This window comes from Athene noctua, chromosome 10, assembly GCF_965140245.1.
Source record: "Athene noctua chromosome 10, bAthNoc1.hap1.1, whole genome shotgun sequence".
In the NCBI taxonomy this organism is placed as follows: domain Eukaryota; kingdom Metazoa; phylum Chordata; class Aves; order Strigiformes; family Strigidae; genus Athene; species Athene noctua.
This window is the reverse complement of record NC_134046.1, coordinates 13,153,932-13,180,504: the sequence shown is the minus strand read 5'-3', so window position 1 is coordinate 13,180,504 and position 26,573 is coordinate 13,153,932. Positions and strand designations below refer to the sequence as shown.

The window sequence follows — 26,573 nt, the reverse complement described above, 5'->3', positions numbered from 1 at the left end:
TTCCTCCCGGCACATTTTTCCCATGCGAACGAAACCCACAGTTTTTCATTGTAAATAAAAACTACCTCTGTAGAATTTGAAGTGCAGTTGTCTTTGAAGTTATAATTGTGTTAAGCAGGGTAATGTGGTGGAAACACTCTGTCAAATTACCTTCATGGTGCTGAGAACAAATGCCCAAGTATCCGTTTCTGCAGGGGGAGTGATTTTTAGAAGAACGTAGCAATAATCAGTTTGGGAAGTGGAAAGGACCCTGTGTGGAGATGACACTAATCACAGAAAATACTGTGCCCCATCTTCCAGCCCGTGCAGGGCTTGGCTGGGTGTGGAGCCGCAGCTCTGCCCTGCTCCACGCATCTCCCAGCCTTGGCGCTTTCCACAACCTCCTGGTCATCACATTCCCCAGGTCTGGTTGATGTCACCAGGACAGGTGGCATTTCATTTGCTTCTGAGAAAGGGAATGCCCTAAGCGTGGAGATCAACTGCTTCAGCTATTAGCTGTAGTTATACGTGTTACAGCCTTACATACTTATTACTCAGCGTTTTTGTTAACAAAACAAATCCTTGTTTTCTCAAAGTTGATGATTTTAATATTTATAATTATTTACAATGCTTATAAATTATAATTAGCCCCTTCCACACTGGAAGTCTCTTAATTCATTAAACAAAGGTGATGTTTACTTGCTCTCAGACTGATGCTGATTTCTGCTATTCAGAAAGGTACAGTATAACCTCAGTTATCTTCTTATGCAGCAAACAGCAGCATTCATGTTCATATTGTTCACTTTTTATTGTACTAGAAAATGAAGAGGGAGATTCCTTATTTATTGTATTAATTAAGTTTTCTACTCATTATTTGTTTCAGACAGCTTTTGGATGGCAATGAAAATTAATTTAAAAAGCAAATTGGCAGCATCTTAAAACTCCTTTATGACTTAAGCAAAACTACTTCAAATATGTTGAATGCATCAGAAAAGTTCTTGACAAAATATGTTTTTAATTTTAAAATCTTATCTGTACTAAACAATAGAAATGGAAGTTAAAGTTCATGAACAGAATTGCTGGCTATTGAATCATTTTAAGACATTACAGCTAATTGCTGTGAGTCTCTTTAGTATAGTTTTATTTTGTTCGGAAATAGGAAACAGGTTTTCCTGGTTTTTTTTCAACTCCTGCTTGGTTTCTGCACTTTGAATGCAGGAGCTCTGGAGGAGAAGCCAGCTGAACAAACGGAAATTAAGAAAATATTCTCCCTGCACCTGCAGAAGAGTCTACAGCTGATTCATAATTTCACAAACTGCTTGTAGGTGTATAACTGGGAGGTTTTTTGTCTACCCCTGAAACTCTTGATACAGTTACTGCTTGGTTACTTATTTGTTTAATGGAAATAACAGGAACATCTCAGTAAAGTTTGACCTGATATGCCCTTTCAAATTCAAGGTTAATTTTTACAAAGAAGACTTGGTTATAGCTAATTACAAGGTCTTTTATGGGTTTGCTTTCTTAAGTCATCTGTTGGACAGACCTATATGTAGGTGTGGAGGGTGCTCTGATATAAAAGAACATGTATTCACATAGCTCTGAATTGCATCATAAATCCCACAGGCAAGCAGGTAGCATTTTTAGCATCCCTAAATGCATCCATCATCATAAGATGAGACCTAAAATAAGCATCATGTGGTCACTGTGTTGAATCCTATTTAGGCAAATAGGAATTTAGCCGCTTCCCCGCTACCTTCCTTTCCACCTGGAAAAACAGAATACAGCTCTACCATGTCAGCAGTTTCTCCTGCTGTGGTGGAGCATACTGTTGTGTCTCTGACCTTAGATTCTGTGTTTCATTCCAAGATGACTTTTCTAGAAATTCTCCTTAGTTTCTTTTTCCTCATCTATGTTTTTATCTTTTTTTTGGGGGAGGGGCAGATATAAGCAATTCATCAGCTTCAGTTACTTTATCTTTGTGAGAGAAAGTTTTTTTATTTTTTTAAAATGGATTTACTTTGTAGCTTTTCTCTGGTCACCTTGTGAGTACCGTGGTTTCTGTGATCTCTTCCGATTCCTTCTCCTGGGAAGCTATGAAAAGGCACCAGCTGTGAAAATTGTTACCTTCAGCTTTGCAGACAACAGATTTCCATGTGTTGTTCCTGTGTGTTGGGCAGACAGGTTGTGTGTGCCAACATTTCAGACAGGGATTTTCTCAGGGGCTGCAAAGGAGAGAACTCCCCCACAGCCAGCCCTCACCCATGCCAGCAGCTTGGTTCATGTCTGCAAAATTCTTGTCAATCCCAATTAGGGCTCCCCAGGAGATGGTAGGAAAAAGAAAAGCCACATTTGTTATCAGGATGCTGTGAGGAGATGTCAGGAGAGGCGTAAGATAAAGTTGTCCTGATGGAGGGAGGACCCAGGGCTCAGCACAGCCCCCCACCAGCATGGCTCCACGGGCTCACTGGGAAGGAGTTCCTGCAAGACTGGAGAAGGGTCTCCCTCAGAAGGAGCTATGTCTGCTCCTCTATTACAAGAGGCTTATTTGTCCTGTCAGGGCAATAAGCAGCTTTTTCAAGATAAAGAAGCCTTCCAGTGGCCCTGTGTGACATCCGGGACCTAACCCTTGCAGAAACCCTTACAGGACAGAACATTCAAATGGATATGGACCTCTTCTCTTCCCTCCTAACCTTCATTTCCAGAGTCTAGCTGGAAGCTTAGGCTAGCTTCCAGACACTGATCCTGAGGTTTTTAGCTATACATCAGCTTTTAGAAATACGATTCTTTTTTCTTCCTCCTCTGTTCACAGTGATGTGTGTGGAAAGTTGTTCCTCCTACAAGTGCAGTTGCTGGTACCACCAAAGAAGGTGGGAGCCCCTCCATGTGTCCCAAACTGGGCAGGCAGAGCACTGTGGCTGCTCCCTCAAGCCTCCTTGTCCACCAGTTTGTATGTATAACCAGGATTACCCCATTCCAGGTGCAGAATTGAGGACTAGAGCTTGTTAAATTTCATGTGCCTGGTGATTGCCCAGCTCTCCAGTCTATCCAGATCTCTCTGTAAGGCCTCTCTACCCTTGAGGGAGGACACCACTCCTCCTATTTTAGTATCATCAGCAAACTTGATTAATGGACATCTGATTTCTGTGTCTGGATCATTTATAAAACCATTAAAGAGCACTGGCCCTAAAACTGAGCCCTGGGGAACCCCAGTGGTGACTGGTGCCAGCTTGGTGTGACCCCCTGATGTAACCTTTTAAGAGAAGAGGTAGAGGGGTGGTCTTACTGTGGAAGGAGACTTGGTTTGAGCCCTCCTTGCAGCAGAGAGCAGCTCTGGGCCACAGACTGGGAGCAGCATGTTGGCCATCCACCCCTGTGGTGGGCCTGAGCATCCTGACCACGGCCAGAACCAACCCAGAGCTCAGGTTTGAGCTTACAAAGTGCTGTGTGTGTCTAAAACCTTTGGAACTAGGCAGTACAGAGGACATTCCCTGTGTTTATTACCACTTTTTTTTTTTTTTTACCTCTTCAGCCCTCAGTTTTCAGGCTGGAAAATTGGGTCAGTAATACCACCTTGCACCAGAGAAAACCCCTGGAAAAAACCTACTAATGTGTGTAAAACACTCAAACTAGAACAAAGAGCACTGAGATGCTTGAAGAGGAAGTTAAGAATTTTATACGAGTTATTTAGTAGTATTAGGTAGTGTAGTGTATTATATTATATGGATAGTTATATTCAGAGGTTTTGTGGAGGTCACAGGAAATAAGGCCTAGGGCTCATGCTGAAAGATGTGACTAAAATGAAACGTGGGAAGGTTGCTAATTAAGTGATACTGCCCTGCTGGTTCTCTTGGGAAAAAAAGAGTATGCTAACATCTAACTGAAATTAAAGGATGTCTAGTACTGTATTAAGGTTGTACAGCCAACCTTTGGCCACTTCCAAAGCTGAGATTGAGTTCTCCACAGTATTAGCATCCTTCAGTGCAGCTTTCTGTGTAATATGTACTGTTTAGTGTGACAGTAAATATACAGCATCCTGTGGGCCGGTGGTTGTATGCACTCATAAGCACAGATCTGTGTATGGGTACAGGTCAAAGCTGAGGAAACTCTCAAGACAGCGAAGTATCAAAGCCACCCTGGCAGTGGTGAAGTGGGATGTCAGTAAATGACGGGTGTCTGAGTGTCCTATATGTGTCACTCATTGGGGCAAGGACTGATGGATCAGTGTGTAAGGCTGCTGATTCACCTTATCCCAGGTGCTATCCCCAATAACTTGTGCCCTCCTCAATAACTTTGTATACATCCTTGCCCTCTAGTGTCTGCATTTTGTACGTCACCCTTGCTTAGTGTAAGTAAACACGCTGGTCTTTGTGAGTATGTGTGTGTAAGGAATCAACACTTCTGGATTATTTAATTACTTACTGTGCTTCTTATTTCCAGATAAGAAGATAAGGACCACGCAGTGGTACAGTGGTGAAAAAGAATTGGGAAATTTCTGAAAAATTCTCCTTTCTAAATTTATTTCTAAATTAGATTTTATTTTGCTCTCTTAATCTCTCATAATCTATCTTTTGGTTTCCGTGTGTCCCTACAGGCAGGTGTCACTGGATAGGTGACTCGATGCACAGCTTCTCCAAGAAAGTGTGCTTGATGTGCTCCTCTTCAGACAGCACTGGTGAGGAGTGCTGAACTCCGAAAAATGTCATGACTTATAGTTTAAAAACTGCAATCCTTTTCCTTACCAGCTGTGCTATAGATGTCATTGGTCACACATGGCCATGGAAGACTTTGTCATTTGAATGGTGCCTGTAAATTTAACCCCACATGAGGTGTGGATCCCTGTCCTGGGGAGGGCTAACAGTGCTCAGGACTGTCACAGTGACACTGGTGTGTATTTGAGAAGAAGAAAGATACTGTAATTAACTCCTTGAAAAGGCTGTAGAATACTTCCAACATTAGAATGTTGCTGCAGAGAAGAAAAGTAGGTTTTCCCGAATTGAGACCTCCATAGAAAAGGTCTGGTGTCCCCATTAGATGGAACACAGGGGTGGACTGCAGGATAGCACTGTACTCCAGCTTTGTTAAAAAGCTTGATGAATCTGAAGTTTTCATTACCAAATTGCTGCTAATTAGCATATTTTCTTCCCCTTTAGTACAGATCTCTAGGTTTTTCTGAAGTCCTTTTGTTCATTTCCCACCAGAAAGTCACAAAGCATGAACAGGGAGGCCCTTTGGAGATCTCCCAGTTCTTACTGTACCCGTCAAGAACCATCTCAGCCTTGACAGCTGGGGCTGGACAGCGCGTAGCAGCCAGGCAGCTGCAATACTTCTGTGATTTACTGCTTTGTTTCTTAGTAAACTACAGCTGTGTACAGATGCAGCTAATACATGCACACATAAAGTCATCATACACCTGTGGCTGCTATATATAGAAAAGACAGAACAGCGTGCCTTATAAAATCCAGTGTCTTGATACAAAGGGAAAGAGAAACTCAAGTCAAGGAAAACAAAATAAAAATAGGTCTTAGAAAGTTATAATATCACCTCTGGTAGTCAATTTTTTTCTCCTTATTGGCTTGTCAGCTGTATCTGCTTAATTTCATTTTCTGATCTAAATGATTAGTTATGTTTGTAAAAGGATGTAAAAAATGACAAGAGAGGGATGAATCAGTCTAGGTGGAGAAAAGCTGTGTGCATAGAAAGTGGGTTGTGTTCCAACTTCAATCTGGCTTTCCCTAAGGCAAGTGCTTGCATTGTTAAGAAATCTCAAGTGTTCATGAATAGTGAGAAAAACAAGAGTAAGGATTGAAAAAAAAAAAAAAAATCCTCGCAGCTGTCCCGTGTGATTTATTCTGTAAACAAACTGATCAGCCCCTTTTCCTCCAATGACATAAACCAAGTAATTTTGTTTATCATTACAGGGCTTCCTGTTGGTTTTACTTCCTTATCTATGAAAGGTCCCAAAAGAAGTGGAAGCGTTTTCCAGTGACTTCTTGTGTGAGGGGGTACCAGCCCGAGCAAGCCCCTCCTTAGACATTTTGTCCTTTCTCTGGTTGCTGAGTTGCGCTGACGTCTGCGGCATGTGAGACTGTGCTCGACTGAGGGGTGAAGGCAGTGGAAGGTCCATGTGCATTCTCAGCGTCTGCATCCTCCCTCTGGGAGTTCAGAAGCCCAGAGGTGCTGCCTGGTGCGTGTTATATTTCTTTTGGATTTCCTCTGAAAAGCCCTCCAGGCTTTGCAGATATCGTGGACATCATTCATCCTGTGACCAAATGTCTGGTGTATGAATTTTGTGGGTGTAATCTGTATGAGCCGTACACCCCATATATATACATTTCCCTTTCATTCATTTTTTCCTCTTTTGCCATGTGAATATTGTAGACTTTATTTTTTTTGCTGCAGTTTCAAATCACATTTGCTTGACGGTACGTCATCATTTGCTTACTTAATCAGTAGACACCATCTTCCAGCTTTCACACAAGAGATGAAACTGAGAAGTATTTTTAGGACAAGGAATGCTTCTGAAGTAGCAATTAGAGTGTTGGGATCAACTTCACAAAATAAACAGGTAAGCAGATGTACATGAAGGCAATATACTTGTGAGGAAATGTGTTTTGTGCTTTAAATGCTTCTGTATCTCAGAGTCATTCGTTGTCTACAATGAGCACACGAGACAAAGCGATACATGAACAGCATGTATCAGGAATACCAATGGCTCAAGTAGTCCTCTTATGTCAAGATAACTCTATGAAATCCAACTAATTTTCTGCATTGTTTATAGCTGGTTTGGCTCTCTTTTTCTTAGTTGTATATGATCCTGCTTTTCCCAGGTAAATAATGTCTTAAGCCTATGTGTGGCTAAGAAGAATTAGCCCAACTATGGGTAATTCTGGCCACTCATCCTTGTAGTGATGGGAACCAAAAAAGAGTATGGAAGCACCGACCGGAAGACATGAAGAGGCCAGAAATGCTTCCCCTCTTCCTTTTCAGTGCTCTGCTGCCTGGTTTTTAATGTCCAATAATCTCTACCAATTCACTAATCCTCTTTTCTAGCCACTGGGAAAGGCACATGCAGTATAATTTATCTGCTCCAAAACCACATGTGAAAGAGCAGATACAGGATTATACCAACTGAAAAGTTAGAGCAAGCCTCTCTTATCTTATGATTTAATATAGTAGGAGACAGTCTTTTTTATAAGTTAAAAAGCAATAGATTGAGATACATTCATCACAGATTAAGTGAATTTCTTCCTTGAAGGGGCTCATTGAAATGTATGTGATGTTCATTGTTGTGTGAGATGCTGTTTAAAACTTTTAACAACAAGATAAAAGCTTGTGACTAGGAGAAAGAACTGCTGTCATTGCTGGATTTAATAAATCTTTGGCTGGGACAATAAGCCTGTGATAAAACCAGACAAAGCCTATTGCTTAAAAGTTATTTTGGCAGGTGGAAAGGAAAGACATTCTGTCATTGTGGTTCGGGCCCATGTGTATCACTGAGCATGCTGAAACCTTCCTGGGATCCACAGGGAGGAGGCAGAACCATTGTCTTTCCCTGATGATGATTGTGGACTTGTAGAATATCTAGGGTTGGAAAGGGTTGCTGGGGTCTGCCCAGTCCCAGACTCAAATCAGGGCTGCTAGAGCTGGATGCTCAGGAACTCGTCCAGTCGGGTTTTGAGTATCTGCAAGGATGGAAACTCCAGTCAGCACAGTCAGCTGATCTCCATCCTCCCGGAGCTCCCTCATGTGTTGGCACAGGTGCCCAGCAAGCGCACACGTCTGGCAGTCATGAAAGCCAAAAACATGAAGAAAATGGGTGTTTAGCAGAGCAGATGTACCTGCATATGAGTTGTAGAGGCCACTGAGGGACAGCCTTCATGGTTGTCCATGCATCAAGTGCAAAGGAAATTAAAAATGGTGTAAACTTTTCTTTAGGTGAGGGTTGGAAGTAAGAACTAGTGGCTGCTGAAGTCTACAGAACATAGCAGGTGACGCTTTATGATGGATGGAGTAATAAGATTAGGTTAACTAAAGATTTTTATACCAGCTAATGGGTTCAGAAAAATAGCTAAACCTACTCAAATACATTTTGCACAGACCATTAGGCTGCCAAGAAAACGCATTTGCTCACTGAATAGCATCAACAGTGCACGTGTTGTTCACATTGTATAAGTACTATGAGATGAATTACATATAAAATTAATTTCACTGCTGAAGAAGGAACAGGGACAAGAAGTCACATTTTGATGTTATTTCAGTAAGTTATTTCTTTTTCATAAATTTGTAAATGAAAGACAACAGACAACTACATTTTCTACTGTAAATGAAATAGTCCTTAAAATAAGCTCACCTCTTTAATAAAAGATCTTGGCGGGATGAAAAGTTCTAGCTGATCGGAAAGCAATTAGACAAGACACCAGTAAAGTGCTATTTTGGAGGAGTTTTCTATTCTGCATCCCAAGTGTTAGAGTGACAAGTTCCTGCTAAAGCTCAGACCTGATGAACAGGGAAGATTAGTTCATTTGCTTTCTGTGTTTTCTACTGTTCTATTTTATTCTATTAATAGAAATTAGTTGGTAAGCTTCCTCAAGATCCTCCCATCTTAAAATTTCATAAACAGAATAAAAGTTAACACTGAGTCACTTTATGAGCAAAACGAGTGTTTATGCTTTTCCATATGTTATTGCAGTGCATAAATTTGTACTTCACTAAGCACTACCCACGTGTACCCCAAAAGGTTCATTTCTTCCTCTTTCACTAACACACGTTCAACAGCTTGAGTCAACATGTAAAAAATTTATAAAAGAAGCTGTGGTCTAAAAAAAACCCCAGTTTTTAACGATAGACCTTTAACTTCTTGTTGATTAATTTGGGGACGATGTAATATGTGTTGTCTCTGCCTCCCAGGGCAGATGTGCCTTGGCAGCATACTTTGGGAACTCCCATCTCTGGGAGCTGCTCCCTGTGCTCAGGCTGCAGCGAAGGCCTGGCTCATCTTACATTCAATGAGGGGTTTATCATTCAACAAGTAGTTCATGGTTTTGATCTTGATTCTTACACATCTCAGGGTCTTAACGGGGTTGTGGTTGCGTTTTGGTTGTTTTAATGGCGCAAAACCATATCAGTACACCCTTTGCTTTGTCCCTGAGATTAAGTTTTTTTACCAACTTTGGCGGACAACAGCAGCATCAGGAATGATGAAAGAAAAGCAAACTCTTTGCTTAACAACACCCTTGATGCATCTTTGTCAGCAGGGACTGAATCTGGCTCTTTGGAGCTGAAACTGTCACCACCTGCCCAAGTTAAAAAAGTAAAATGTGACAGCATGGTGGCAGCAATGTGACCCGTCTCTGCAGCCCACGGTGGAGAGAGCAGGAGCTGTGTCCTTGCAGACTCTGGAAGCTAAGCTCATCTTTCCAATCAGACAGCATGTAGTCTCCTCTTCCAGTTTTTTCTGAATTACTTTAGCGTGTTGAAACTGGGACATGGAGCAAGCACTTAGCTCGCCATTGCTGGTGCATCACAAGATTGGCACACAGCAGAGCAGTGTCATTTGTGTCTCCCTCACCACATCGGGGACAAGCAAGGCTCTGGTGTGCAGGGAGCCAGCATGCCCTTACCCCAAATTTATATGTGACAGAGTCCCACAGTGGCCTGAAATAAATGATCCATGCCTAGAATTCCTGCTGGCTGTAAGTAAACATTTACCATTTTACCTTTAAAAGATACCAGAGTAAAATCACAATCATTAATATTCACTATATGATTTTGCTGTCTACAAAATGAATAAAACGAGTGTAATAATCCAGGCAAAAAAAGAGGTATGGATCATTTTTTACAAATTATTTTGAAAAGGTAGTCTTTTATATCAGCAACCTGTTAAATAAAGAGGGAGCATGTAATCCTTTATGTTATACACTTAATGGTGAAGGTATAGGAAAGAGATTGGCAGAATTTAAGACTCATCCTGGCACACAGAGAAGAATAGACCAGCCTGTTTTAAGTCTTAAAGCTGAAGGCCATGGCTCCCAAGATAGGAGAAATGACTCTCAGATGGATGTTACACCCCTTTATAGGCCACATCTTCCGTGCTGTCCCATCTATGCCATGGAGAATGCCATTGAGACTGGATGAGTCCTCATGTCTGCAGCACTGTCTGACACTGGCTGCACATACTTCACGAGCTGCCTTTACCAGTGGTTCCTACTATGATGTTAATACAGGAACTTAGCAGGTCTGCAGATAAGAGTTTTGTCTACATGGGCAGAAGGGAGCAGAACCCGTTGTCTTCCTTGGCCACAGGGTTTTGATGTTCTCCTGCAACTAGTACTGTGGGATTTTGGATCCCACTGTGAACTCCTTCCAGAAGGTCTGCAGTTGCCAAAGGGGATATTTCCCTTTCTCAGCTTTCTTTTGCAGTTGTAACAATTCTTAGCTACATAACCAAGGCTCATATGGACCTTGTAATTCATGTGCTTTTTTTTCCCCTTAATTTTGTGGAGCATGCCTGGGGCAGTGCCCTTGGCTACGGCACTAGGGAGCCTCAGCGTCAAAACCATCATTGTAAAGCTGCTGTTTAATGATGTAGTGGTGGTATAGCAGCAGTAAGACCCACGTCAAGCAGGGGACCAGGGACTCTGGAAGAGCTGGTACTACCGTGATTTGACACGAGCAGAACAGTCCCACTGTGCTCCACCTGCACGCTGTTGGCAGGTTTTTGGAATCCAGCAAGATTTTACGGGGAACAGTTGCTTCATCCCAAGATGGCTTAAAGTGATTACCCTGTACCCATGGAATAAAGCTAAGATGTACTCAAGATTTGGTCAAAACCAAGAGATATAAAATAAATGAATAAACAGAAACAGACAAGAGATCACATAAAACCCTGGGGTTTATGCCACAATGTTATAACAATTTTATGCCACCCTATTGCAGAGCCTGGGTTAACTTGGCACTGATAGATCTGGGGGCTGGAAGGCTGCTGGGATGGGAGGGTGGAAGCTGGTTTTCCCAATGTCCAACTTATGCAGCTGATTTACCCACTGAAGCCACCCACTGCCCACGTAAAAGCTATTCTTTACCAGTGCCATTGGTACGAGTGTCTTTTCTCCATGTATGTGAGAGAACTCTGGCATTTCAGGCAGGAAAACAAGCCACCCCCTCTCGGTGCTTGTATCTTGCTGGCCAGGTGGCTGCGGGGCCGACCTGGCCCTGGTGCAGCACTCACCATGCAGGGAGCACACTGTGGTGAGCTCAGCCTCCTGCTGTGAGGATGGGTATTTCTGAATGGCCATACAGCTGAACGGTCACTTCAAACACTTTTTTTTTTTGTGTCCTTGCTGAAAATAGCTCATTTTTAATTTTGCTATATTGCTTCGTAATATTTAGAGTCTACCAAACATGATATATACAGGCAGTATTGTAGGCAGATTATTGTCCTTTTCAGCCATCTGCCCACAGACATCCAAAACTCTTTTCTACCACTTACTTCACTACATCACTTGTGTATGTCCAGACTGAAAAATAATGTCTTTTTCATTACCTGCTGCCATTGGCCAAGTCCTTTTACACCCACATTGCACAGTTTGAAAATTATTATGGAAATACGTACTCTCACTTGATCCCAAGAAACAGAACTGGGCCTTTTGTTTCATGGATTGAAGGGACTGTATGAGCGTGGTGCTAATGAAACAATGGGGAGGGAGACGGGAGGCAAAGACAGATCTAACAGACTGGTGACTAATTATTCATCAACAACAAAGTATTAATAATTGAAAATAAATTACCGCACGTGCCTCTGCTTTCAGTACCCGCAGTGGCATGGCTTGGGCTGGCAGCCATCAGGTCCATGGCTCCAGCTGCTCCTGCACTCTTCCCATGCCTGTGAATGTGGCATTCGAGAGGTTTCTGAAGCCCATTTCTGTAGATCACCTATTGTCTTAAATCGGGACTTTTTTCTTGGTCTTGATGACCAAGAGTGGATTAAAGGCATTGGCGTGTGCTGTTCATCAGCTCTTCTGCTACACAGTGCAAAAAGCAACCTAGTGTTCCTGACTGTGTTCCAGCAGGAGCTGGAAGGGAAAGCTGATACTGTTCTCGGTAGGTCCATTTTCTGTACAGGGTCTATTTTTGGGTTTGTACATTATATGCAGCCAAGTACACTACAGGCATCAAAAAAACTGGAGGAAAAAATAAAGTTGAGATCATTCTTAGGGGAAAAAAAGAAAGCATACTCTTTTTGGGCAGTAAAAAATAAAAGCAGTTACTGAAAATAAAACAGTTACTGAAAATAAGTGTGTGATACAAACACAAAGCTTGGTGGCTGTATCAAGGGAGCAAACAGCAAATAGACATCTTGGAAAATAAATGCACAAGTTGTTAACAGCAGTAGTTAAGGCAGTAAGACCGCTGCCCCGTCTGGAGGTCTTGGATTTACTAACCATGATATAGAGTAAAATAACTCATATATGTAAGTGTCATGATGTATTGCTACTGCAAACACCCTTCTGAAGGCTAAGATTGTAACTGTTCGCTAGGCACACAGCAAAAGGGCCTTTGCAGAACGTTACTGACCTGGATTTAAAAGAAACCAACTCAAAAGGCAGCTTGTGGCTGAAAGGGACCTTGCTGGCAGAGGTGGGGAGGAGAAGAGGGGCAATTCAGTGCTTTGCTTAGTGACTAGGAAGTAATCACATGGATGGGCTTTCCAAAACTGCTGGCAGGAGCAAACACACTCCTCTTAGCAGACATGGCCAGTGAGATGCCAGAGGACCAGCACGGGTCCCTCCAAGGAAGCTGAGCATGATACACTCGAGAGAGACTAAAATAACAGGTTTGAATGCAGCAACTCTCTCACTTGCCACCCTCATAACCCTTCTTTCTTCTTTCCCTCAGTAAATATTAAATAAAGCTGTGATGACTGGCAAGCTTACAATAAAATAGGGAATTGAAGTTGGCAGCCCCAGATGTAGGAGGTGTAAGTTCAAATCTATTTCCTCCGAAGCGTGGGCTGAAGGTGAATAACTAATAGAAACAAGCCCATAGGGCACAGCCCAAACCTTAGGGAACTCCAGCTTTTGTAGCCTCATGCATACAGCCACCCTCAACATACTCAAAATTTGTCCTTTTTGACATAGTTTTGGGAAAGGCCAGGGATGCTGCGTGCTGGTGGTGTAATGCTGCCTCTGTGAGAGTCAAAGGCAAAGCATCCACCGAACTGGATGAAAGCAGCATCTCACCCCTTGGCTTTTATTAATTTGTTATAAATAATATTAATTAAGCCTGTTGCACAAAAAGCAATTATCAAAATATTTTGCTAAACATCTCATCAGAAAGACTGTTTACCAAAAACACTCAACTGTATCAAAGCCTTTAAAAAAGCTTTCTTAGAAATTAATAAATATGTTTGATTAGCACTTTCATGGATGCACAGATTCTGTATATGGAAGCATTATAGTGCATTTAATTATATATAAAGGCAATTAATGTCACAAATAAAGACTAAGCTCTGACTCAGCCTAAATAATTCTTATTATCTATCATATAGCGTGCCCGGAAAGCTTAACTCTGCAATGATATTTATGAACAGCAAACTTGGCATTACCATACCAAAACAATTTGGGTATAATTCAGGCTAAATAATAAATGGCAACAAAAAAAATCACTCCCATTCTTCATGATTTTTTTCCTAGTGTAATCACATAGGCATTTTTCACAATATGTTCATCATGAAGTGAAAAAAATTATTCTTTTGAGTGTGTGCTATACACTGCATGCGAGAACCTGAGTGTGTGTCCATGTGCGAGTCACAGCCCTGCTGGTGTTGGCAGCACCTCGGTGAGGTGAGGTCAGCCCAGGACTGGGGTGGCTGAATCTCTGCCAGCTGAAGGACAGCTTTCCATGGGGGGGCAGAGCCCATGGTCACCTCTCACTCTACATACACTTACCTCCAGTAATCACCTCTCTGCTCTATACAGCTTGAGGCCTCCATGCTAGAGCCAGCTTTAGTTTTACATGTTTTTTGTAGTACCTGCTAACACAAGGCCATGTTATTTTGGTGGGGAAATATCGCACCAGCTGTCCTTGGCCAAGCTGAGTCCTTACTCATGAAATGCCCCATCACTGACACATTTACATGGCATAAAACTTGGTCTTTAATGCAAAGCGCCAGCTACATTCACATCTCTTCAGTTCACAGGTATGACAACACACTGACAGGGACCGACACTGGTATCGTAACACCAGTGTGTAGTCAGTGGGTAATAAGATGAAGATGTTATGAAAACAACGGTAACACTGCACAGATGCAAAGTACAGCCAATTGTAAAATAAAGGACTCTAAAAGGAGCTAAGGGCCCATTTCTTTTTTGTTTGAAAATGTGCTGTGTGGGTGTAATAGCATGGTGTAGCTTGTGAAATAAAAAAAAAAATCAACAGTCTACAATGCAACATCTTCACCTTGTATGAGCTGTTAAAACAGCACCTTGCTTGGTGACTCACTTCAGAGTTTTAATACATAGCTATAGAGAGGTAGAGGTGATTCAGAACATTACTATTGCATCTATATTATTAAATATCAAAATTGATCCATAAATAGTTTACGATAACAGGCATGATTGTATACCGATTATAAATTTATGTAAGTAGTGAACATAAAGTAGTTTCCTATATAGGGAGATACACACATCTATAGAGAGAGCTATTAATGCCCTTTATCATACAGCTAGATATAACACGGATGTACGAGCACAGGTCTGATGGCTTTAGTTCTGCACCGTGTGCATGGAGGCACCAGTCACATGCTGGCTGAACAATTGGTTGTCCCCGTAGGGGAACTGCAACCATATGACCTCACCTGCACCAGCTTCACCTGGCTGTGGAAGACACCAGTGAATGACACAAATCTAAGTGAGCATATTCCGTGTAGTGCTTTGATATACAAAAATATTTTCAAGGTTTTCATGCCTCTTTGATTTACTTGCTTTTTCAGGCAGTGATCAAACTAGAAAGCCATTCAGGATGGATAAATCATTTAAGACTGACTCTGTGTTAACCTGAAGTAACTGAGCAGAGAACTTTGATGTTGAGTCTGTGCACGTTCAGAGGAAATTCGGCCCCAACTGCAGTCAGATGTATAAAACATCAGCAGCTAACCTTTAACAAACAATGCAGCTCATGAACCAGAGGCTTGTGGTTGCTACACACACTTTGTGTGTGTGTGTGCGTGTGTGTGCCCATGGACACCTATAAAAATAAAACAAGCAGGAAAATGAAAGGCTTAGGTTTTATTCTCTGGTGGATCTAATGCAACATGAGCTGGGAGAAGAAATTAAAAAAACCAAACCCCACATCACTCCCCCCCCAGCTGCACCCTTTCCTCCTTCCACCTTATTCCCTTCCCAGAAGAAGTGAAAAACAAACCAACAAACCAACCATTTTTTTGCCCATTCAGAAAAAACCATAGGGTCTTTGAGCAAGAATCAGTGTTCGATGGTAACATACTTATTTAACCCAATGCTGGCTCTGTCATGTTTATGGACAGTGTGGAGGAAAAGGACAATGTTGCAGAGCCTCTGCCTTCACTATTTGTGGGGCTGATAATTTGCTTCTTGCTAACAAAGCCCTTACTTGGTGGGAATTTCATCTTTTGGCTACTGTCATTCATTATTATATCTATGAATATTTAACGAGCAGGCCTTGCAAACATCTATCCAGCCTCCATGCTTGCACTCATAAAGAGTCAATCAAGGTCTGACATGGAGGTCTTCATCACTATGCACTGTGGCCCATGTTGCAGCTGTCAAATTTTCTTTTGACGCTGATTAACTTCATCAGTATAATTGATCAAGTTGTCTAGAGAAAATGGGAGGCTAAATACTTTGCAAAGTAATCGTCACATTGCACCTAAAACGTTGTTACTATGCCAAAGGCAGCACGCAGGTGCCGTGCTGCAACTGGAATGAGTTTCCTCTCACCTCTTGCCTAAAGTTTTCCCTTTTTTCCCCCAGATCACTTAGCAGTTGCCTGGCAGATTTGATTAGTTGTTCATTTAATTGTGTTCTGGTGTGCTGTTGAGCACAATATCCTTCAAAATCCTGAGAAGACTCAACAGTTTAAGACAGCTTTGGAGACCATCAAACAGACAGGAGGGCTTTCTCTGTGTGACTGCAACTTGGCTTTTGGGGATTGTTAAAGATTCCTGTGGTTAAAAAGGCACTTTTTTCTTTTTTTTTTTTTTTTTGTCTATTACCTGCTAGCTCCCCCAAGACCTTTTTCAGACCCGCTATTTGTGCACAAAGCCTGAAGTACCTCTGTGTTGGGTTTTTGGATTTCCATGTCTGGCAACATCATGAAATAAACTTTAGTCACAAGGGGGAAGGGGGAGGGAACAACTGAAAAAATATATTTATTGGAGTAAATAAAAAAAAGTTAACCAAAGTCCTTTATTGATACATTCTTGGATAATATCACAGGATCGAGAGAATGGAAAGGAAGGGAGGAGTTTGCGGCAAAGATTGGTTTCACTAAATTGGCACATAAGCAGCAAGATTAACGAAATTACTTATTACAAACAGTATAAAACATACATGCTTTTTAAAGTCCTTATCACACTGGTCAATCATGGTGGGGCATCAACAAAGAAAAAAAACCTCAAGACATGTAAAAGCCATATTCTTTCCTCCAAATATCATAAGAATTTTTGAAATTATTGCAAAATAGTCATATACCTTAAATAAAATAACAAAATAGAACACAAATACAAATATCAAACATAAATTATTAACATGTACCATAAAATACATTACTGGCATGCATTCCAAATATCAAGACCTCTACTAAAACTCAGCAAAAATTCTTTCTGCTTCCTCTGCAGCCCATCAGAGTTGTGAAGGGGGGGGACTAACTTCGCCAGCACAGTTTTTGGTCTTTAAATTATTTTTTTGTTTCTTTAGTTAAAAAAAATAACGTATATGGATTGCAGTGATACAGTAGTAATCATACAAGTCATGTACATAGGTCTTTTAAATCCTTAGTTGTTGGTTGTTTTTTTTTAATGTGCTAAGTCTGAGAGAATAGGGCCTCAATGAAACTGTGCATTCAGAAAACAAACAGTGAACTCGAAACAACATGGATGGCAATATGCAAAAATCCTCACAAACTGTACAGAAAGTTCAAAAACTTGCAGTCTGGAAGTACATAGAAAGACAGAATTAGCCCCTTAAAGTCCTTGTAGCTGACCGCTGCCCACCCTGGGGAGCCGGTCCCCCCGTGCCGCAGCCGGGCACACGGGCTCCCGCGGCTGGAGCAGGTCCGAGGCCACGGCCGACGGCAGCGCCAGTGACGTACTAAGCCGAGAGCGATGAAGGGTATTTCGGGGAGCAGCCGTTGGGAGCGCGGGGCTCCTCGTGCGCGTTCCCACAGCCTCGCCGTGCCCTCGCCCCCGCCGAGGTGGATGCCCCGCGGCTCGGGAGGAGGCCTGCGGATGAAAATCCTCACCCGTCCTCCGCCCCACGTGGCAAAACGGACTAGATAACCAGGTTGTTATAACTGACGTACTTCTTTTTTGCAGCAGGGCCTGGAAGAAAAGGGGAGAATGGTCAGACACCCCACCAGAGAAAGGGCTGGCTACTGGGCTGAGGGCTGCGGGCACGGTCAGGGATGCACCGGCAGCTCCCATGTCCTCGTGAGCACCTTTCCTCCAGGCAGCGTGTGCTGGCGGACCCAACTCCAGTCAGACACCTCTTAGATCAGCTGAAGCCATGTCTCTGGCCCCAGCTATCAGCATGAACAAAACTACCGCTGATTGATTTTGTTAGACTCTTGCACTCTGTATGACTTCACTACTGAGACACTGTAACTGGATCCCATTAAGATTTCTTTTTTTTAAACAACAGTGACATTCTCTCCAACTTCTTAAATATCCTGGGCTAAACTTGGGTTTTCTCATGGATAAAGTGATTCTTATACAAGTTTTATGATTCTGAGAATTTTTCAATATGGGGATGAAGGCACCAGCTTTCCTAATTATGACCTTCAAATTAAATCTGTTTGCAAGCATAAATAAATAAAAAGTCAGTAACTACTTTGTGAGCAATGCTACACACTTCTGTCAGCAAAAATTGCAAATATATGAAGCTGAATACAAAGCAAAATATTCTGCAGTACTCTGGCAACACTGACATAGGGACATATCAACTGATAACATGTTCTCCATCAGGCATGTTAACAAAAACATTACTATTTATATGCAAATTCTGTAACTAGGTTGTAACCATATGTACCGGCCTTATGAGATTTTATATTGAACTGTGTTCCGATGAATACAGAAAAGGTCTTTCCGCACAAATTCACTTTTCAAAAAGGAAAAAAGAAAAGCAAGCGTATGAAGTATGTATGCTCTTGCAGTAAAGATTAAAATCCAATATTCTAACTAAGTTATCATGAGACCAGTTTAAGATAGTGGATATTCTCAAAAGGTTAAAATTACCAGGCATTGCTGTTATTATCACCTATTCTTATTCAGCATTTGTGGTTTTTTGAGTAACTTAGAGTCTACAAAACACATTAACATGAATCATAATCGACCATGCACAGAAAAATTGAATATATAAACAAACCTGGGCCTCAATGCATCCCTCAATACAATTCATTTGGAAGATGAGTAAGGGAAAGGGATAAGGTGGATTTTCTGGGATTGCTGAAAACTTTTAGCTCTTTTTGCCTCTGCCACTGCTCTGTATGCCAGCTCTCTGGAGCATCCTCCTGCCTCAGAGACCTAATGCACCTCCCTCTGCCACCCACAGGCAGGCCTGTTTTCCCTCAGTGTCTCCAACAGCCAGAAAGCATTACTAATCAGAAACGACTATTATTTTTTCAGGTGGCCCACTTTTCAGAAATACTTGCTTAAATAAGGACAGGTTCTCCACCAACAGTTCAGAATATTTTCAGAGTATAATGCATGAGAGTGCACTCGAATGTAAATATTTTTCATGGTGTTTACTATCTTTTTTACTGACAAAAAAACCATTTTACTTCTAGGTGTTTTCAAGACTGCCACTTAAGAACCTCCTGTGTAACTCTAGCTCTTTGCAGTGTTATTTGGAACCCCTAAATCAGCTGTTTCACCATGTTCCATACAAGAGACAGAGCTGTCTGTTCAGTCAAGGAGTGATCCTGAAAAATGCTGATCATCTTCAGCTCCCATTAACTTCTCTTGGACATGAAGGTGTTCAACACATGGCAGGATAAAGCTCATTATCCTTCAAGGCTAGACTGCAAATATTCAATAAACTGTGGTATGCTATTAAATGCTGAAGAGAGGTAAAGTGCAAGTAGAAAAAAAATACCAACATGAAACAGGTTGCAAAGTAATTACATGTATTATTTTGTGATATACTTCAGTTTTATCCATTACATGCTTCAGTGTAGCAGAGCTCCTATGACAGAGGAGATTTTGATACTCTCCACTGCTAGGCTGTATCATGTCAAACCCCCTAATGACTACTGGGTTTTCACTTGAGCTTTCAGCAAACCTGGTAATTTTCCTTGATGAGTTTTCTTACAAATTTAACCACAGTAGCTCATTTCTCATTTTCGATATGACAATGAACCATCAGTGCCAAATGAATTCAGCCAAGAAATATTGTTGATAGTGTGTACTTCTGTAACCTCTCTGTGAAAAGATAGGCTCCACACATCCAAACCTTAGACAGTAAAGTTATCTTTGGCACTGCTCTGCTTCACAAGAATAATGTACTTGACAAAAGCATCATCCATAATTTAGATTAAATGATCAATAAAAGCTCCATGGTTAGTTTAGGAGAGGAAAGACAATCTTCCTTGGTTTTAAAGGCTGTTAGGCCAGAGGAGATTTTCCCAGCTTTGTTCCTGAACCTGGAGCTCAGCTAATGTGTAACCCCCAGAAGTGCTTAAGTCTTGACTTGAAGACTTCCAGAGAGTCTACCTTGATAATGAAACTCTACTGAGTGGCAGCTCATTATTATCATTGGCAATTAGCACTAGGTATGGATTTGATTTTCCTCACAGAAATTAATTTACATGAAAATAGGGAATGCTAATGAAACATCATCATTACCAGAGTTCACCATGCTTTAATCCACCATACATGAGCATGCCTTGTTCTTCAAATGGAAGGTGGATACAGATCTCATACGCTCTGTTGCAGTTGGTGTTAATGGATGACAGCTTTCCAACAGCGAAAACAGATTGTCCTCTTGCAAATAACATATACATGTTAATTAATATACATGCAATTATGTCAACCTCAGCTGGCCATTGACTTAGACGGATTGGAGGTGAGCCAATGGCTGTGCTATGCAGAATCTGAAATGCTGGACTGTACCTTCTGTACAGAGATACACAGATCAACTGCAGCGCCCTATCCCGAGGTCTGTGCAAAGGACCGAGCAAACAAACCATGGCATAAATGTGAGCTGCTAGCTATTTTTAAGTACAAATTACTGTATAGGAAGGAAACATCCTAGGTATTGATTGCCTGCTATTTGGAAATAAATGTGCTCTTGAGGCATTTGCATTGTATAACTTGTTTGAAAAAAAGGGGACCTTTCTATTTAAAAAGAGGCTACATACTGCCATTAGGGTCAAGGGCCCTTTTCTGCTGGTGGTGAAGAGCAACAATGTTAATAAGAGAAAAAAATATTATAAGGAATACCCAAAGAATACAAGCTCATATATATAGACAGGACCACTGTACTGGAAACAAGCTCCAGGTTCAGCCCAGCCATAGGTAACCACGTCCCATGCCCTTGTTTTGCCTTAACTTTGCTTGAAAAGAAAATTGTTTTGTCCACGTTATGGTGGAACCTGGCCTAGGCTGTCACACTTCAAAAAGGTTAGGCAGATCTGCTGCAGGGTTGCACAGTGATGAAGTGTCATCTCATGTTACCACTGACACACAGTACTGGATAGAAGGAAGGTGCAACTATCACATCTCCCTCATGCTGCTGACGTTGCTGTTAGTCTTCTGGTTTTATGAGCATTACACTTACTCTCAATTTGAAAGCAATCAGGAACTCTGAAAAACCAGGGCGGCAAGAGCAATGCCTTCCAAGACGAGCTGAGACAGGATGGGTGTTCGATTTCCTGGCAGTTGGACTGACAGAAGCGTAAAGAAAGCACCTTGGTCACCACAAACCCAGACACTTCATAGCAGGGCATTAATTTTATGGATGTGACTGTGTGCAAGATACTGACAGCCACATGAGCTATGAGTTGTCCTCTTAATTACGTGCCATGCCTTTTGCCATTCTCCATAAATGGATCCCACCCTCCTCCCTTTGCAAGCATCCATTTCAAGACACCTGCACACAGCCTACAACCGAGGTGAAGACAAGCTGTATATCTGCATGTGGAAAATAACCAATGTTTCATTAAAGCACAACAATTAATTAAAATCCTTTCCTTTTCAGCTTGCCAGTGGGCAGTGGGGGCAGTGACAGTCTACACCCATCCCCTTCCAGAAGAGAGTAACAGGATTTGAAATAACTGCATCACTGTGCCAACAACATATTAAAAACAAATACACAGAAGCAGAAATCCTCTTTGGATATATAAGTTTCATCACTTGACTGGTTTTCATTATCTTCAACACAGGTCACAAAGAAAGAAGCTCCCACCGCATCTACAAGCAAGGCAGATCTGTCAATACTTGTTCAGAGTGAGATTTAATCACTTTCACTTCAATTTTATGCACATTTGTAACCTCTTCCATGCTTAAAAAGAAAAGATTTACAGTGCAAAAAATGAATTTTATTACAGCCCACAGGCATCTCAAGCTATCAAATGCATGAAACATGATCTTAGTATTTCTAGCACTGAGCAAGGACTGACATCATGATGGCTACGAGTCTGGAACTCTGCTCTGATTTCCTTTGCAGTCACTGTGGCAGATTATACTTGCCACCTCTTTTTCATTTTCTTAATTCTTGCTTAGAAACCTGTATCATTCATGTCAGGCAAAGCAGAGGCTGATTATTAAATCCTGCTTCTAGTCCATCTCAAAGGGAAATGGATGCACATGGCCCCTCCTCCATCTCTGTGCCTGAAAGACAGAGCTATCTGCATGCTCTGTTGCCTTTAAATTGGGGAATATATATGAGAAAGAGATGAAAGCAACAGTCCTAAATGATTCCACATGCTTGCCCAAAACCCAGCAAATGGAATGAAGCTTGGAGAAAAAAAAAATAATTTAAATTTAGTATCTAAATGTAAATAGATTGTTATATCACATTTTCACATCTCTCCTGTTGTGCTCTCTACCGTAGTGTAATGGCAACTTATCTGGTATATAAATGCCTAGAGTTGTACAAAAACCATTTTGGTTTACTGCATGTGTTGGTGGGTAGTTGCTTTCTCTGAGCTGCAGCCTGAACTGTGTGACTTTTATGCAGATTAGCACAAAGAACCTTGTTTTAATAATAGAATACGAATATATTAAATTACAAATATAACATTAGTAAAAAGTGTGTTCCTCCATAATTGCTTTACAACCTTCTCATAAATTATATCATCTTTAGCTGTCATATTTCCTTGTCACTCTCAGTAAAGCAGCAACAATTAGCACCTCAGCGCCGAGGACAACCATAAATAGCAGTGGTGTTCCAGTCACCCAAGAGGCTTGTCAGAAGATTACAAATGGCAAAAGGGAAGGAGAAGTTGTTAATGAGATTGTTTCTGTTTCCTGATTACTAATTTATTTAGCACACAAGTGGCCTGATGGCAACCTGGTGACAAGTTTAGAGAGGATGGTCTATTGGTGCCTACTGCAACCCACATTGCCGTCCTGCGCCGAGCACTGCCCTGGCCGGGGCCATGTCACAGGGCCTTGCATGTCCCCAACTCCTCGCAGGACACACATTACCCATTCACACACTCAGGCCCTGTCACATTTGATGTGCCAGCCAGAGGACACCATCCCACACAGGTGACAAATGCTGTAGGAATGGTTTCTCTCCATTTGTGTAGCCTTATCAAAACTGGGTCAATGAAAATACAGCAGTGAGCATAATTTAGCCTTCAAGATGAACAATACTTGTGTTGAAGCACTGACTGAGGAATGAACAACCCAAACAAACTCCTCTGACCGTCTCTCCATCACTTCTGATGGGCACCGCCCTCTAGATTCTCCGTATGGGATAACTGGAGTGATTGTCCTGAGCAACTACTGAAGAACCCAGCCAAGGGAGAGCCAGAAGGGGCCAGGGGGAGGATTGAAAGAGCATGCTATACAAAATGCCGCAATGAGAAGCAAGGGCTGCTTACAAAGAGTAAACACACTTTGGAAATTAATAAAAAAACAATTACATAATAGAACTGTATAGATTTATACAGTCATCACTCATACTCCTTTTGCTACTCTTGTGACACAGTGTATTATGGCATGTATTACTAATATGCTGCTTGCAGTCTCCAGGAAATGCCAGAAAATCAAAACCAGAATGAAAGTGGGTGGTGTCAGTTATATTTTAAGTTTGTCTTTTCCTTACCTTTTTATACATGTTTTAAATTCCTTAATAAGATTTCATCCCTCTGCTTTGCTCTTGTAAAGTGCTTTTCTTTCTTATTTTGTCCAGTATTGAGAGTGATCTCACCACAGAATCCTGATAGGCATAAGCCAATAACTGTATTTCCAGATGAATGCTAGACCATGGCAAGGATCTTCTCTGATGGGGGGTTATCCAGGAGAAACTCAAGACACCTGGAAACACCACCCTGTCACAATCTCTTTGTGAGAGATGCAAATGTTTGTCTTTATAAAAAACAACTTTTCTCTGATTTGGTGGGGTATCGTACATTGTTAATGCTGCCAATTTCATATCCCCCCTTTAGTAACCGTCTCACCCCTCTCACCCTTCTCTGTCCCATCAGCAGTTTCAACTAACGAATATTTGGGAAATGTGGGTTCAGATTTTGGAAAAGGATGTTCTGCATGTTATAACAGCAGCAAAACCACACAGAGTGTGAGAGAGAGGCCTGAGGCCAGTTAATTCTCTAGAAAAGCCAGAATCTGTGAGCAGTGTAGTTAATTCATTAAAACACCATTGAAAAGCTGTACAGGAGGATGGAGGGCGCGTGGGGGGAGATAATGGCATTGGGATAGTTACAGCATGGGCTTGGGAATGCCTCTCCAGCAGAAAACAAACCCCAGTTTCCACTTCAGCTTCACCAGCTCCAAAACCAAATGTGATTTTCAAGTGTGACGATTGGTACATTTTGTGTGAATTGGTATCCAAGGCACAGGATCCTAAATTGTCACTGCAAATAGGATCGAATTAAGCAGCCCCAGACATGGAACATAAAGCTGAGAAGGAACTAAAATGGTATAAAGAGAGAACGGGGCTGTGTTGCTTAGCAACCACCACCTTTTCGGGTGGATTAAGCAAGTCCGGACACATTTGCACCTTTGACAATCACTGCTGGTAATGTAAAGGAGCTTTTCTGTATCTGTGTGACAAGTTCAGTTAGGTGCTGTGGTGGTGAGGACCGGGAGACCATGTGGGGTGAGCACCAGCCTGAACGTGACTAGCACCCTGGTTATGGTAGGGATGACCTGCTCCAGCACAGATGTGCTCCAGAACTCACTGAGGCTGCTTCATTGAGATTTCTGATTCATTCTCCTACAGCTAGTACAGCTCAAAAATTAGGTTATTCCTCTGTGGAGAAAAGTCACAGGAAAAGCTAAATGCTGCACAAGGCTTAGTCATCCTCTTCCTCCATCACTGATTCTTTCTGCAAAGGTTTAGGTAACACCAGGCCAAAACCTCTATGCACATTGTATCGGTTCTTCCAAAACCTCAGTCTGGGCTGGCAGAGTCATTCCTGAAGAAACCAAGCAAGGTTTGTGTACCTCTATTCTCATCTATGGCTGGAGGAGTTCAGTTTAAAAGGTCATCAGCTCTTCACAGAGACATTTTCTTAGTTTATTTTGCTAACAAATAGATGCTTTCCTGGATGGAAGTGCCACCACTGTCTGCAGGGCTGCCAAAGCCATCTCAGCCTGTTGGCCAACTTGACCAGGTTTCCAGAGGTAACAAGAGGTTTCCAGAGGTTCCCTTACAGGCATGTGAGGGAAGTTACACACTCCACAGCCAGATTTTGGCCTTCAGTTCAAAGAAAGTAACTGTGGGAGTTTAATTATGGCCATGCTTGTCTAAATTGCAGCTTTGATCCCACAGCCTTGGGTAGAGCAGCCCTGTGTCTCCTGTGTGTCTGTCCCACCCTTGTCCTGTCCCTGTGCACACAATGGCACAGAGATGGCACATATTACTATGCATGTTGGAGCTCTTAGAGCAAAAACCTTCTCATGGGGGAAGGGAGGCACTCACAACTGTGGTGCTTCATGGAAAAGAAGTAAAAAAGGATCTGTTGCAAGAAGAAAAAATAGTTTTAAAAGCTGCAGCTTGCCTGGAGTACAGCTATGCCAGACCTCAGTTCCAGCAGTACTCCCCCACCACAGCCTCTCTTTTCCCACTGCTGATGGCTCGCTTCCTTATGGCCATCTATGATCCTTCTGCAGAGATAACTTTAAAATCTACATTACATGCTGCAGTGATGTTTGCCTTTGCAGCTTGAATGGACAGCAATGGACTCCAGCCCTAGGGAGAGGACAGTGCTCTCCTCTTGCTCAGCTCTGACGGGCAGTCCCTGGAGGAGCCTCTGCTGGTTGGTATTTTGCCTTTTTTAAGACTTTAAGAGATCATTTTAGTGCTAATCTCTTCCTGAGTTTTAGTCATTTAAACTTAAGTCCTGTAGGTTGCCAGATGATTACCACCAAAATAATAAAATTCACCAGGTATTAGGAATAGCTGTAAAAATCTCCCAAAGGTAATTTGAATGTTTCCTCCAGATGTTCCTTGAAAGATGAATTTGCTGTCAAAGAATTTCCAGTGCCATTATGATATTTGTTCTGGCTTTGCTGAGATTCATTAGATTGGCTGAAGTATTCAAAGGATAGAACCAAAAGATGCTTGCAAACCTCAACCTGAAAAATTGTCACCGCTCAGCTGCATTTGTGCACCCCTCCACAGAGGAGTCGGGCCTGTCTGCAGGAGGCAGTGCGTGCAGATGAGGTGTTCTCGCTCTTTCATACAGAATGGGTTATCGGGGAGATTCCTGCTAGCAGGGAGGAAGAAAAAACATCTTTGCAGTCAGGAAGATGAAAGTCTTGCAAATATATATATATATATATCTATATATCTATATCTCACAAAAAAGTCATTGAGTAAGGTTTCTGAAGCCAAACTCTTCAAATTAATTAAGGACAGCTGGTAGGTGAATATGAATAATAAAAAAGCCCTGCAGATTTTAACTGGAAAAAACCCCAAACAACTAGGTTCATTGGATAAATGTAGAACAAATAATTTGCCTGGCTTTAAAAAGAAGAAATATATATTCAGGTATTCATATATTCAGATATTTTCTTCACAATTTTCACGATACGACTGTCTCATTTTCTGCTTCTATGCATTGAGAAATTTTGCAACAAGATGCAATTATATCTGCAGAAGCTGATTTGCTGTGGAGACCACAACTGATCTCTGCAATGCAAAGAGAGA

At 41.8% G+C, this 26,573-nt stretch overlaps 1 protein-coding gene across 4 annotated transcripts in view; it reads right to left on the bottom strand.

The window, feature by feature from the left end:
- Nucleotides 1-16,310: 16,310 nt before the first annotated feature.
- Nucleotides 16,311-26,573, bottom strand: part of GRM7 (glutamate metabotropic receptor 7) — a 308,790-nt gene continuing 298,527 nt past the window's right edge. For 2 of the 4 annotated variants that reach the window (XM_074914192.1, XM_074914193.1), the window contains one exon: nucleotides 17,405-17,554. In XM_074914192.1, coding sequence (XP_074770293.1) covers nucleotides 17,505-17,554 — 50 coding nt within the window. In that variant the 3' untranslated portion in view covers nucleotides 17,405-17,504. Of the gene's footprint in view, nucleotides 17,555-26,573 lie in introns of all 4 variants that reach the window. The other 2 variants (XM_074914190.1, XM_074914191.1) reach the window with 2 other exon arrangements.